General features: G+C 45.4%; 1 protein-coding gene across 10 annotated transcripts in view; it reads left to right on the top strand.

Annotated features, from left to right (window-relative positions):
- LOC142575078 (uncharacterized) overlaps positions 1-15,106 on the top strand; it is a 270,565-nt gene that overhangs the window by 243,305 nt on the left and 12,154 nt on the right. For 4 of the 10 annotated variants that reach the window (XM_075684045.1, XM_075684041.1, XM_075684050.1 and 1 more), the window contains 2 exons: positions 2,568-2,654; positions 5,580-5,687. The exons of 1 other annotated variant lie outside the window; for it this stretch is intronic. In XM_075684045.1, the coding sequence (XP_075540160.1) occupies positions 2,568-2,654; positions 5,580-5,687 (195 nt within the window). The remainder of the gene's footprint in view (positions 1-2,567; positions 2,655-5,579; positions 5,688-15,106) is intronic. 5 more of the 10 variants (XM_075684049.1, XM_075684046.1, XM_075684043.1 and 2 more) reach the window with 4 other exon arrangements.

The raw sequence follows: 15,106 nt of genomic DNA, 5'->3' as shown, positions 1-15,106 counted from the left end.
GGCAGACCTCGCCTTTTGCCAGCGAGACCGCTGTCAGCCGGTGGTCTGCGAGCTGCAAAACGGCGTGTGGCGAGTTGCCGTATCACTCATGGGGATGTGCCTTTCAAAAAAGAATGCGACAGAAACTTTTTTTTGTGAACACTGGATGTGGCAGGCTAGTGTTGCTTGGGTGGGGTGCGTAATAACGCGCGGAAGGTGGCTCTTACAGTTGAGTTTACATTGCAGTTGAATCATACTTTTTTCAGTTAGTATGTACTTCAGCTAGCAGCACAGGCTATGTATGTATTTGTGTGCAGTAGCATGGTGTCATTCCTCTTAACGAACTGAACAGTCTTGCAAGAAACCAGCCATCTCCTCTTCAGATGGAGGCAGTAAGCCAGTTGTTTTGTGAACTTTGGCAATGCAGCCGAGCTTAGCTTCAATAAAAGGTAACGCTGCTGTGACAAGCTTGGCATGAACACCACGGTGCTTGCTACTTGCTTGTGCAATGGTACAAGGTGAGAAAAGCATGAAGCAAATTGTTTCGGAATGTTAGTTATGGCAAATAGAAAAGTAAAGTATATCTGTATCACAGCCTTATGTGGCAAAGATTTATGTAGCACTGATGCGAGTCACGGTTTGTAAATTTGTCGAAAAGCGTTGACTGGATGCAAAGGTATCTTTTTAGCTACCTCACGTTTGATCTGTCGAGGTGAGGGTGAAGTTTGCCTTTGGCAGAGCACTTTCACACCGCCTGTGTTTTAGAGAGCAGACGACGCTGCACGGCAGAGGAACACAGTGCATTTGCATGATTGCGCTCCTGATTGGCTGATACCCACTGTAGTCACTACTTCGCTGCCAAACATATTGTGAGACAGATTGCATTGTTGAACCCACTTATAACATTATTCAAGTGCCAAGAAAATCCAATTGTTATAGCCAGGTTGCATGAAAGAAGCAGGGAGAACAAACATTCAAACACATAATTATACAGAAAGAAGTACAATCAAATGCATTTATAGCATCAACAGTTTCAGGTGTGTGTGTGTGTGTGTGTGTGTGTGTGTGTGTGTGTGTGTGTGTGTGTGTGTGTGTGTGTGTGTGTGTGTGTGTGTGTGTGTGTGTGTGTGTGTGTGTGTGTGTTTTTTTACTTGGATGATGTAACAATAAGCAGCCCGTCAGTATGGCCTTTTTTGTGTGTTCTATGGTAAAATAAAGCACTTACTACAATGTTACCATGCCAGATTATTGGCTGCAACAATTAAATCTTGAGTCTTCCTTCTCTCCGAGAAGTGTGATGGAGGGGCGCAAAGGCTAATGTAGCCCCCTCTTTTATTTATTTATTTTTGTAGGTGATGCGAAGGCAAGCGGTGTGAGGTATGCAACACAAAGGAGGGTGCGACATACCGGCTTATGTTTCTTTTTGTTTTCAAGAATTTTACATTCCTTTTCCTTTTGGCGCACACACTTGGTAGACAGATTTAATTGTTGGAACCGATAATGCAACATGGAAGCATTGTAGTAAGCTGTTTATTTTACCATATAATGCATGCAAAACTTGAAGGTGCATCAACTTATTCGACATGGTTAAAACTGGTGTCACTATACATGGGTTCAACTGTAGTTTACAGCATACCTGAAGCTGTTAGTATTTTGCAAAAGTCCTGTTTAAAAATCAGTGGTATACAGTTGTACCCTGTTACAAAGAAGTTGTAAAAAACACAAATTGTTTTATTAGGTGCAAATTGGTTGTTAAAGTACACACTGATATTGAAGAAAAATTTAAGATGGCACTTACGTGAGAGACGCATGTGACGCCCTGTATTTGCATCACAAGCCACTTAGCATGAGCAGTGTTATCGGTCATTCATTCTTGTAAAGGCAGTCCTTTTCACATGGCCAACAACTGATGCAGCAAGGTGAACTGTGTGCCACAACAACCTGTGTTGCATGTGTACCCACACTGTGCAAGGCGAGGATACCTTTTGGGATGTTGTGAAGGTCATTCCATCACTGTAAAATTGCTTAAGAACTCGATGTGGTGTTTTTCATTCAAGCTGAAATGATCACAGTCCAGGTTTTGACATCTGAAGCCATGGTCATTTCAGGAAGCAGCATGTTGAATGTCTTGCCTGTGTTTCTGAGAGGCGTTGTCTTTATTTTTTCAGGTATCACACATTGTTTTCTTGAAAAGTGCCTAGCTGTCACTTGTTTGAGGTGTGGTGAAACAGCGTAAGCAGGGGTGTGTGCTTGACCAAGGACTAGCCATGGACGAGTACCTGCAGGGGCAAACCATGCACGGTGCTTCAGGCGTGTTCTGTTGCACTGTGCCTGCAGTTCTCGTAGCAGCACGCAGCACCAAGAACCGGAGGGTCTCGCTTTAGCATAATTTTGGCTCGAAACACTATTAGTTGTCTGATAATGGCCAGGAGGGCTCGTATGTGTACGTGAATGGACAGCGTGTGCAGTGCTGCCCGCTTGCTGTGGCGCCGCTCGGGGCGTGCTGTGCAGGCAGCTCATGAGTGGGTGTTAATTGGCCTCTTGCCCTCTTCCCCCACCCGATCGCACATTTCCTTCTGAACAATCAGCAGATCCCCAAGCCCGGAGCACAGGCAGACGCGATCTCGCGAGCGGAGTCGCTCGCACTCCTACAGCAGCCGGAGTTACAGCTCGAGGTGAGCTCGGGGAGAGCTGCACATTTCCTCTTTGCAGTCCCGAAATTCTGCACCCAGTGGATGCACACCTTCTGTGGTAGATGCACGAGTGGTGATACTGTCATTCATTCACTCTCTGGACTGAGGCATTACAGGGAGGAGCAGGTATTACAAATACGTCAATATAAAGAGCAACAAAGTGTACACAATACAAGTTACTAATAAACAAAACAACAGTATTACATAAAAGAAACGGCAGCCTCGAACACATTGGTATCCGTGGCAGTGGAAGCAGTGTTCCAGTCTGTGCTTGTTTTTGGAACAAACTGTGTGAACTTGCTGTTGGTGTTACTCGTGCGTACATCAGCCTCAAAATGAAATGTACGATGGAGAGAAAAAGATAATATAGGTTTGCGTTAAAGTGATACATATAATAAAAAGAAATACACTGGCTTTAGACTTTGCAGCACTGTGGAAGGTTATACAGGTTAAACTTTTTTTTCGTTTATTTCCTTCTTAAGGGCCCAACAGCAATACATAAGGGGGGGACATAGAGACATATAAACAAAAGATGATTACAGAATGGAAAATTTAACAAAAATGAGCGATTACAACAGCTACGACAAGAAACCAAAACAAAACAAAACCATTTTTCATTAAAAGTAAATGTACATTCAAGGTAAATACAGAGTAAAACAGCAGTTGATGGCAAATATTAAAGGCAAGAAGTTCACATCCTGTCACAAAGAACAAATAATAATAAACCGGAATTAACAAAATATTCAGGAATGTAGTGTTAGACATGCTTTCAAGTTGTATGTGATACACCTGTTGAGGAGTGAGGAAGTTATGCAAAGTGAATAATTTATTGAGGAATTTCTTTGTGGAGGAAACTATGTGATCGGGGAGGGCATTGCACAGCACTATTGTGGTGGTGAAAAATTAAGTGTTCATAGATAACTGTTTACACGAGCTTTTGTTTGGCTATGGCGAGGAGATACTCTAGATTGTGGTTTTAACAGCACATTGCATGATAGTAAAGTTAATGAAGCAGGCAAAAGTATCAGATAGTGCATCGCCATGTTTCATTTGACGAATTCCAACACCACAAAAATATAGTTGGTTAAGATAAAGCGAGCAGTGGGACATTGAATAGCTTCACATAGCTTCACAAAGCAGGTCAGACAGTGTCCCTGTACTTGACACAGTCTACACAAGTGTGATGTCTTTTTGTTATCAAGTATCTTTTCTTTTTCGAATTTTTGGTAATTTTAAAAAATATTGATGGGCTAACTAAAAGACAATACTCTCATAGCACATAGCAGATGTTAATTTGCCTCACCAATATTGTTGACTGAATGCTGAACAAACCATTTCTTCATTCCCATGTACAGCCGAGCCTTGATAATTACAACACAAAGGGGTCTGAAAATTCATTTGAATTAAACAGCTCAAAATCAAGCACTGAGTGGAAGCACTCGGACAGAACACAGTGTGATACAATACTTGTGCATCCTTTTGAAAGACGAGCTGCAAACATTTACAGCTGCTGAGTAATTTTTCAAGCATGGTTGAGGGCACAAAAATGTCAAAATATTCTGGTAGCACAAAAAAAAAAACTGACAGTAAAATCAATTTGATTTTTTTTCACAACTACAGCAGCATGGAAAATTCGTTTACAGAAATTTGTTCTACGTTTCTCTTCATTGGAATAACACCTACTTGTTCTCGATATTGACCACAGTTTATATATATGGGCAATGTCTGACAGTGGCTGAGGCCATGGGTGCACTTTGCATTCATCAGTCACGCGGCTCAGTGCAAATTGTCACGAAGTGCAGATATCGTACCTTTGCCCCAAAAGTTGAGCAGTGACAGTCTTGTTCTTGGCCGCTATTTTTTTAACGTAGCGCTTATGGATCAGTCCAGGAAATATACAGACACCGTACGGCATCCGAAGTTCCTGTTGCCATTAATCATTTCTTCTGTTTGAGGAAGATTGAATTATCGAGCAGGTGAGGAAACTTTTTCAGAGGCTGTACTTCTGTGCTCGCAGTCTTTGCAGCAGCAACAGCGCTTGGTGCACTGCTGGGTCTGCCAGCTGTGTGGGCATGTGCGCTGCTGGCAGAACCGTAGTCAGGTGGTCTGTTCAGATTACCTCACGCTAACAAACACTAGTTTTAACTACCCGGTGTTCTTGTACATTGCAATACACAGGATGGAGACAGGGCCATAGTGGCAGTTTGAATTAGCCGGAAGTTTTAATTAATGTGATTCCACTGTATTTAGACATCGCCCAAGGTGTAGGCAAGACACATGATTTGGTGCCACTTTCAGCTTTTCTATAGCAAGGCTTTATTGTACAACAAACCACACATGGAGCAAGTCTACATAATGAGCCTGATCATGACCCGGGCCGTGCCGTCATGAAAAACCTGTATCATGCAGAGAGAGTATCGACAGTCAAGGTGTGGCACGTGGCAGCATCAGTGCTAAGCATGCCCCCTCATTGCACATGCCTCACCGTGGCTTGCTTTGTCATCACCAGTGACACGTATGCTCTCCTCGGGCCACCAGCGGCCGCAAACGGCCACTGGTGGCATAGCAATTCGAGCCTTGCCCTGGGGAACTGTCTTCTGTGTGTAACTGTCCTTTCTTCTGCAATCTAACTGGCTCACATCTAGAGGCTGCTGGGCCCATCGCTTCTTTTTTGCGCATTGACTTTCATGCTAAAATACCCTGCTAACCAGTATAACATCTTGCTGCTAGTACAGTGCTACTGTTTCGAACCCATGCACCTATCCTGTAATAGCATGAGTAGTGAACAGCAAGGTGCCCCCTTTAATGAGGGACACAAATGCCACTGCAACCATTTCTTGCTTTCTAACGAGCAACGCAAGCAAGTGACGGGAAGGCCTCCCATGATGCAAGCCTTTTCACCTGCAGGTCTTGCTCGAGGTCTGCGTCGTCTCGCTCGAGGTCGTACGCACGTAGTCCCTCCATTCCGCGCCGCAAAGGGTCCCCAAGCTTTCTAGATAAGAGGCGCATAACCAGGTAAATGAATTGCAAATGCATGTGTGGGCAGGGCTTTCTTTTCCCAGGGTGACTAACAGGTGGTGTGCTTGCCTCTGTTGGCCCATGTCGGCAGTCTTCACTGTGCGGCTGATGGCACGCTCAGGAAACAATAATTTTTGGCATACATCTTTTTGTTCAATATTATGGGGGTGCACTGGGGTACCTTTTTATTTATAAATACAGCAGAGGGCATATAAAAAAGTGTGAAGTGAGAAAAAAGAAAGTTGAAACAGTGTGGTGCATTCATACTGAAACAAAATACTAACATACAGAATGGAAACAGAACTTTTTAAAATAAAGTTTAACTGATGAAGATGCTTTCTCCAGTACTTATCCCTTCAGCACATCAGACACTAGGGGGTCAAGTGGCTGTTGCAGTCTGCTTGCTGATAAAATCTTTAAAATGCTTTTTAATTACTGGTTTAAGGCCCTTTTTGCCTTGGCAGTATTGTAGCAGGGCACCGCAGTGGGCTACAGCAATTTGGGCAACTTTGTAAATCTCTCCAGAGCTCCGCCTTCTTCCTCTTATATCGGATTCCTAAATGAGGTAGCACTGGAAGCGCTGCCCATGCTAATTCTATTGCTCTCGTGATTTCACTTTGATGAGGCATCCGACTTGTCATCATGCACTAGTGCTGCAGTCAGTCTTGAAACCAAATGAGTTGGAAAGCGTCACATGGGCAGTGCTCTTCATGCATCCAGTTTTGGAATCTAAACAGAAAGAAAAATGTGAATTTTTGTCAAGTATTTTTTTAATTTAAGATCGTGTTTGTTTTTGCCTTCCTCCTGCGGTAGTACTGCCATTGCAAGTCCAGAACCAGTAATCAGGAAGTTAGGCTATCTTAGTTCTCACCCATCTAGTGAACAGTGAAGAAAGCACCCTCTCACCCGTTTCTTTAAAAAAAAGAAAACATAGCAAGGGCTGTAGAAAGTAACAACAACAGCTTTAAGCACAACCAGTTGAGGGCAGTGAAAGAAGGCGGTATTCTTTCACCATCCTCATGTGGTTGTGCACTTGAAGCCTTTGTCATGTTTTACCAACACGCCCAAACAGCCGCCACGTTAGTGTACAAATTGAGCATCCTCACACAGGTTGTAGCTGCATTGGATGGAACACGCAGCGCATGCGATGTTGAAATGAGCAGGTAGCCCTACCCAGTGTTGCCATTTTACCAGAGATAGATGCCCCTCTAGATCCATGCGATTTTAGTAGGCAGTGGATGTGGTTGTTCAAATACATTTTAGTAGACAGCAACACTGACAGCAAAATATCAACAGAAATTGTTCCACAGATATTGAATGGTGTTTAGCAGACAATGCTGCTTAAACCAGAATGCTCCTCATCGGCATACCTTTGGGCAGCGTTGGCCAATGTCCACACGTATGGCAGCCTCGATAACAAACCGAGTTCAAGTACAAAGCCTTGCCGGGACTTCAGAAGGCCAATTCTTATTCTTTCAAAGTGTTTGACAACGTATACACAATTGCAATAATCGTCACCATTGGTTTGGCAGCATCCCCATGAAAATACTGGTCTTTCGGCATTGTAGTTTCGAGGTCTATTTGCAATAAATGGGAATGTGTGCACACTTAGCTGCATTCACTTCCTAGTCGCAGGAATATGCATGCCACGCAAGAATGTCGGAGACTAAACGTTTAATTTCTCGTCTGGCAACTCGTTATCACTCCCTCAACAGGTGAAACCACTTGTGACCTAATTTCTTGTCTTTTGAGCTGACGACCATTCTCCACAATGAAAGTGTGTGAAGGCACAAGGTTGCGATACTTGGTCGCCCTCGACCGTGGATTTAGTGCCTTGCATATCACATCCAAGCTTCTGAACTGCCCATACCATGCAAAAACACTCTTCATGGTGCTAGAAGCCTCTTCTCGCAGTATCAGTTTTCAACTGAGGTACAGCACAGGATCCTCTTCACCGCATTCGTTAATTTGGGCAAGGATGACACCTTGAACACGGTTGCTGGCATCACCCCAGAGAATGCATTCTCTGCAGAAGTCTGGCGATACAAGTACAGGCTGTGAAGACAAAACTTCCTTTTCAAGCAATCCACATTTTCCGAATAAGCTCCGCTAATGTTCAACTTTCGTGCAACTCATGCATTAACATTTTCTTTCTCTTGTCCACAAAGGACCCACACTAATGAAAAACAACAAGAAATGTTGCCAAAATTACGTGCTTCAAACTACATGAAGATTTGAGCTTATTTCTCAATACTACTATGCACGCTCTAAGCGATTCTCAAGCGCTGCTGTCTGATAAACACACGTGCAAGACACGCGCCAATATTTTGCTTCTTTGTGTCTGAGCATAACACTTCTCAGAGGGACAGTATTAACCTTTCTAAATTGTGCAGTTCAATGGCTCCTCTAAATAACGCATTTTACTTTCAAAGAAAAATCTCCCGAGCCTTTCTAAAAGCGAACTGATACTAAAGCGCGCCACTACAGGTTTCTAACAACTAACCTGGACTTCGCGGTGCAAGCGTATCTAAAAGAATGAAGTCTATCTGCTTAAAAAAACGACATATCGAAAAAAAAGTTTCCAAACTTTGTGTGCGCAAAAATTGTCTCCTTAAGCCATACTCGTGGCGGGCGCTGTCTGAACACTCCTGTCAAACTTGTCAGCCTGGGAATACAGAGGTCGCTTATGTCATTTTCCTCGCTGCAGACCCCAATACTTTTCGTACTGTCCACCTGCATTTCTGGCATTTCCCTTGGAATGCACTTCTTGTTATGACTATGTCACGTCGCCTGACCACTGCATTCTCCCGTGTCATACAGGCTAATACTCGAAAAGAACTAAACAAGGGGGAACGTAATTGACCTCTGGATTTTGTCCTCCTCTGCGCCGAACGTCCCTTTCTTTTCAACCTCGTCTGATGACTTGGGCACGCTCTAACTCGAAACATTCCAACCGGCATACGCACCTTTCTAAATATTTCTTTGCACTCCTCACAAGATTTAGTGGCTTTAGATTTACCCAGCCACATTGTCTTCTCTGCTGCAATTCCGAATTTGGCACTGTTTTTGGTGTTCCGTTTGGAGTGCCTTTCTTTTGTTTCTGTTGGTGGCTTCTCAGCCTGACCAACTTCTTGAATTTCTGTTGAGGAAATCAGTAAGATTTCATCCTCCGACTCAACTATGCCTTTCAAGCTAGCTGTTTCATCCTCTTTCTACACACTGAGTTCTTCATCATAATTCAGCGTCTGAATCGGAAGGATTTCCTCCTCTGGCTTAACTACACCTCCCAAGCTAGCTACTTCATCCTCTTTCTTCGCACTGTGTTCCCCATCGTAACAAACTGCCAGACCTTCTTCCTGAATTTCAATCGAGGAAACCAGTTCCTCCCGAAGTTCCTCTACGTAGAGCTTGTATTTAGCGAGCAAAACCGCCTTCACCAAACTGTACCGGCCTGCCTTGGCTGCGCTCAGTTGGACTACGACCTGCACAACTTCTCCCGGCATCAACTCAAACAACCACACCGGCCATATGTCCTGGTGAAATGATCGCTTCTTACAAATCCATTATAAATTAATCAGGTAGAGACCGGTGTCATCGCCTGTTTCGTATGGCTGAAGCAAACTCGTAATTTTCACACTTTTAATTTGTGGAGGCATCCTGCGCATTAATCTCGCAATGTCTAGTCTTATTTCCACGAGCTCAATTTATTGCTGCCTCTTCTTCTCTCCCACTCTTTCTTTCCTCTCGCGCTCCATTATGTCACGCTTCTCTTCCTCCCTTTCTTCCTTCTAGTGACATGTCTTTTCCCAGGCATCCATGAGCTTGTCCTCATCGAAACCCACTGCGTCAATCGCCATACGAATCATCGACTCCGTTGCGATACAACGCCCATGCTCGCAACACTCCGCAGTAACTCCGCCTCCAAAGCCCGATGGTTTGGAATATGTGGCAAGAAACCAACCTGCGAATGCAAGGTCGCCGTTGTTGTTTAGTAACCTTGGCTCGGGCCCCCCATTTCATCCTCAGCTCGGGCTACTAGGTAATGGGGGGGTGATGGCCTTTTTCGGGACCCGTCAAGAGTCGGTGTCCACGCTGTTTTGACGTCCGGATAGGTGCTGGTGGATTGATGAAGGGTTGCCTCGTGGCAGACGTCTTCTGAACTGCAACTCCCAGAGTGTCGTCGTTGTTTATCCCCTTTTCATCCTTAGCTCAAGCTGCCAGATAATGAGGTGATGGCCTTTTTTGGGACCCGTCCAGAGTCGGTGTCCACGCTGCATTGATGTCTGTACAGGTGCTGATGGATGGGCGGGTGTTTGCTTGTGGCAAACGTCCAATTGACACGTTTGTGGTGTTGAGATGCAACACTGTTTGAAAACTCCACCACGAATTCACAACATTGCAGATGCATGGCAACGCCTTCTGTGGAGTACTGTTGACTTAATTTTGTAAGCACTAGCATTGCAATACAGCCAAAACCTGCAATAACAATATCACTGGGCAAAGCAAAACAGTGCGCTTTTACGGGGATTTCATTGGCACGAGAATGAGACTGAAAAAACAGAAAAATTTTTTCCAAAAGTTGGTAAGCTTACTTTGCCAAGCCTTGCCTTGCAGCAACTTGACAGCTCTGCCTTCACACTACAAAAAGTGGTCCACGTCGTAGTCGTGCTCACTGAAAAACGAACTAATTGTGTCGGAGGCGTCTAACATATCATTCTTCTTTTGATGTTTTGCTCTTTGGTGGTCCTTGGCATCGTCAACTTTGCACAAGTTACTTATTATGGCTTCGTCAGTCGTGTCTGTGTTAGCTTCGACGGGGCGGCAGGACGAAAGGTTTACGGCATGAGGCCTAAACGGCCGGGGCGCGCAGCGCCGCAAGAAAGAGCCGGACAGCTTCAGTCGGGGACCAGACAAAGAATGAATGTTTATCTCTGTGGAGGCAACTTACAGGAGGCAACTCACAGCGTTTGGCGCTGAGTGGTGCCCTGACGTAAAGACCCAAAACCGAAACCAGAAGTTAACACAGGATACCACATCACCTCTCCCTTGAAAGGAAAAATGCTCTACTCGCTCTCCTCGCAACAAAAGTAAGTCACGAGTCAAAGAACACATGTTAGCACTGTAACACACATGATTAGTGATGACATCTTTACACAATAGAAAATGATATCTTTGGCTTCCCCATTTAAGAAAAACGCACATGAAAACTGAATATGAACTATTGCACTCCAGTTCTGCAGTGTCAGTACCCGTCTTGGGAGGACGATGAGATGCAGGCTTGCACACGCCGATAACACATAAAAAATTCACAAAGTACAAAAGTAGACAGTAACAAACATCTGTGTGCCCCCTAGGACAGCACTGATAGATGGCTCATTCGCCCTGAGCCTGACTCAAGACAGTCTCTGTGGCTGTCGTGGATTGGGCATTGTGCGTAAAAGCACTTTACACTCCATAGTCCCCCCCCCCCCCCCCCTTCGTTAGAATGCTAACGACTTTTAATGTTAAAAACTTTTTGGCAGAAAGAAAAATTAGTATGGCAGCTACTACCGTCGTGAAAATGTGCACACTACATGTTTATGCTGCAAGAAACGTAATATACAAGAAATCTATGGTATCCCTTCTGCGGGGATGCTAAGAGATGAAGAAAAGTGTTCCTACAAGTAGGATCCACTGATAAATCTGCAGTATAGCAGTAAGTACAGCGTGCGCATAGCACCGTTTATGCTGCCAGAAATCCCCCCATTTGAAGGATACTGCTTATGTCTTATTCAGCTAACAAACATGAAAGGAAATACTTTTGGCGTTAAAAGCCGAATTCGCATGGGAGGATTGAAACCTCTGTAGACAGTAACCTAAGGCAACAAGCTACTTGGAAACATATCCTTAAACCGTTCCGGACGTTGTCTATGGCGTGTAGACCTACGGAGGACTGGTTCAGGTTGTAGAGGAGGAACAGCAGAAGTGTTACTCGTACTGGGGCTAGAAGGTGTGTCAGAGACCTGAGTGCCTTCAGGGGCAGTGTCTTGGCTAGGAGTGTCGCACGGACGTTCAGGAGACTGTTCTGCACGGGGTGAACTCGGAGGTGGTGGTGGTAAGACAGGTGGTTGCAAAGAAGGGGTTGCAGCAGGAAAATGAGTACCAGTAGGAACTGGAAGAAAAGGTGGAAAACCATCATCAAAGGATGTTTCGTCATTGAAACGACTCCTTTCATTGGTTTCACCCTGACGTACCGAGTACTTCACCAGTTTAGACGCATTCCAACGCTTGCCATTTTCAAGCTGGAAAGTACTTCGACCTACTTTGCGGTAAATCTTGAACGGACCGGAGTATTTAGGACCAGATTTCCGTGAAGTACGTACTCTAACCAGATCGCCTGGCTGAAACTGAGGACATTTGGCTGTGCGACGACGATCCACATACTCTTTAGTATTTTCCTGTTTTTCACGTACTCTACTCTGCACTTCCTGGCGCAACTTTGGAGAAGCAAATTCAGGATGAATTGGAGGCATGTTTGCAACATCCAGCCGAGTTCGTGGTTGTCGACTATGGAGCAGTATAGCTGTAGACACACCGGTAGTCATATGTGGAGTAAACCTGTAAATTGCCAAGTATTCTAAGACCGCAAGTCTGAGGTCTCGTTGTTCCAAAATAGCAATCTGTATGAATTCTTTAAGGACACGGTTAAATCTTTCTACCTGGCCATTGGCCTGTGGGTAGCAAAGGGAGGACAAGAAATGCTTAATGCCTCTTTCCTTCAGGAAGTTTTCGAACTGTGCAGAAACAAACTGTGGTCCATTATCGGACACTATAGCATCAGGAAATCCTTCCCTACTAAATATGGACATGAGATTGTGCATGATGGCTTCCGATGTGACGGAAGGCATAAAAGCAACTTCGAGCCACTTGAAATGATAGTCAACCATGACCAAAGCAAAACGAGCATACTGTGGAGCACGATCAAGAGGGCCTATTATATCTATGGCTAACTTTTCCCATGGTCTTAATGGCCATTCGACAGGTTGTAATGGTGCAAAAGATGGTTTGGCAGATTTATCTGCTTGTTGGCACACAAAGCAGTTTCCCACAAGCTCCTCAACTTGCCTATCCATGTGAGGCCACCAGTAGATGCCTCTCAATCTGAGCTTGGTTTTCGTGATGCCTAAGTGACCTTCATGAGCAATAGACAGGAGTGTCTGACGCAAGGAAGCAGGAGGAACGATACATTCACCTCGGAGAAGCAGATTATCCATGTAGGACAATTCGGACTGTACAGCAGCATACGCCTGTAACTCTGGCGGAAGATCCGCCGCAGTTCTCCATCCTTTTACTATTTTGTCTTTTAATGCTTGGCACACTGGATCTGCCTGTGTGGCTACTTGGAATTCCTCCTTTGTAATACAAGATGAAACTAAAGACACTATTTCCTCATCTAGTGCTGGTTCACATTCGGGAGGAACAGGTAGGCGTGACAATGCGTCCACAATGACATTTTGGTTACCTTTACAGTACTGAATGGAGAAATTGTAATATAGCAATCTTGCATTCCATCTTGAAATTCTTAACAGTCGCTGTCCAGGACCCTTTGAAGATAGCAATGCGACTAGAGCTTGGTGATCAGTTCGTAGAGTGAACAAGTAAACATGCCAATGTTCACACGCAAACAGACATGCCAGTGCTTCCCGTTCGCCTACAGAGTACCGTCGTTCTGCGAAAGATAACGTACGAGAAGCAAAAGCTACTGTAAAGAGCTCATTTCCGCATTTTTGCTGTAGGACGGCTCCTATGCCAACGTCAGAAGCATCAACCGTCACAACAATAGGCAGATGCGGTTGAAACATGCGTACCACCGGGCGTGATGCAAGTACGTCTTTAATAGCCTGAAAGCTGCATTCAGTATCCCGATCCCAGACAAAGGCTTGTCCTTGCCTTAGGAGTTTCCTTAGCGGTTCCACTACGTCAGCATACTGCGGGATAAATTTAGCATAATATCCTGTGAGGCCCAGAAATGAATGTAGAGCCTTTTTGTCCTTAGGCGGTGGTGCCTCCACGATTGCCTGAATTTTACTATCCATCGGCGAAATGCCGTTTGCGGAAATTTTATGTCCTAGGAAAGTTAATTCTGGGACACTAAATACGCACTTGTGGTTAAGCTGCATGCCTGCATTACTTATCCTAGACAGGACTGTTTGCAAATTTCTGTCGTGTTCACGTTGAGTGTGACCCCATACAAGCACATAATCAAGGTAGCACAAGGTGCCTGGACAGTCTTTCAAAACGGATGACATGATCTGCTGGAAAGCGGATGGCGCAGATGCCAAACCGAAACACACACGCTTGAAGCGGAAAAGACCGTCATGACTTATAAAAGTAGTAAGATCACGGCTTTTCTTGGATAATAAGACCTGATGATTAGCGCACTGCAAGTCCAACTTACTAAAGACAGTAGCACCAGCGAGTCGATGCAACAGTTCGTCAGCTCTCGGTAGTGTTGTGCCCGTACCAGCAGCCCGGAATCCGAATCTACAAGATGCAGAATTTATCCTGCGAACGCCCTTTGGACAAATCCAGGGCTGCGCCGAAAGGCACAGCGCCCTAAACTCTCCCTTGACAAGTCAAGATGCTGAGCCGTCAGGCAGCGGAGTCCTGAGGAGAAGCATCGGCAAGCGACATGTCCAAACGTGCAACAAAGTGCTAGACAGCCCAGCGCCGTATTTCCTTTTCCCTGGAGGTCACCATGCACGGCAACTTTGAAGCGGGTGGCCCGCGCGGTCGCTGATTGGACCTCTCGGACGACCGTCGAGTGCTGGCTTTGTATTGGGCCGTTTGAGCAACAATCGTTTCTTGGGGCTTTATAAGCCCCGCCGCCGCCGCCTGGAGAACCGGATCCACCGACCCACCGGGAGCCGAGTGCCGCTCTCGAGTGGAGTGAGATGTGTCACGCGTTGGAGTCTCGCCGGACGTCGCCGTGGGGGAACAGTCGCGTTTGCTGTGAGCTCTCGGCCCCAGTGCCGATCCGATCTTGTCCTGTATAATGACCTGTATATAGTGTATAAAGTCCCTTTTGTTATTCTCATTGACGCCTGACTCCAAGTCTTCGCTACCAACGCTCTGTCACGAAACGGGTGACGAGCACTACGGGACCACCTCAAAGTCGTAATAGTAGTGGAAAGGCGTCGATAATGATAGCCTTGTTGGGGTCTCGAAGATCGACGTTAAGTCGAATGGAATTGTCCTTCTTTCGAACGACGACGAGCGGAGAAATCCACTCAGACGCAGTGACTCGTTCGATGACATCAGCTGATTCCAGGCGTTGCAGCTCGGCGGAGACTTGCTACCGGAGAACCAGAGGTAGAGGATGCAGTTTCGCTGAGACTGGTTGCACTGAAGGTCGGAGACGAACGTTGTGGATGAAG

The sequence above is a fragment of the Dermacentor variabilis genome, chromosome 3, assembly GCF_050947875.1.
Source record: "Dermacentor variabilis isolate Ectoservices chromosome 3, ASM5094787v1, whole genome shotgun sequence".
Taxonomy (NCBI): domain Eukaryota; kingdom Metazoa; phylum Arthropoda; class Arachnida; order Ixodida; family Ixodidae; genus Dermacentor; species Dermacentor variabilis.
The sequence above is the reverse complement of the archived record's forward strand: the minus strand, read 5'-3'. Positions and strand labels throughout refer to the sequence as shown.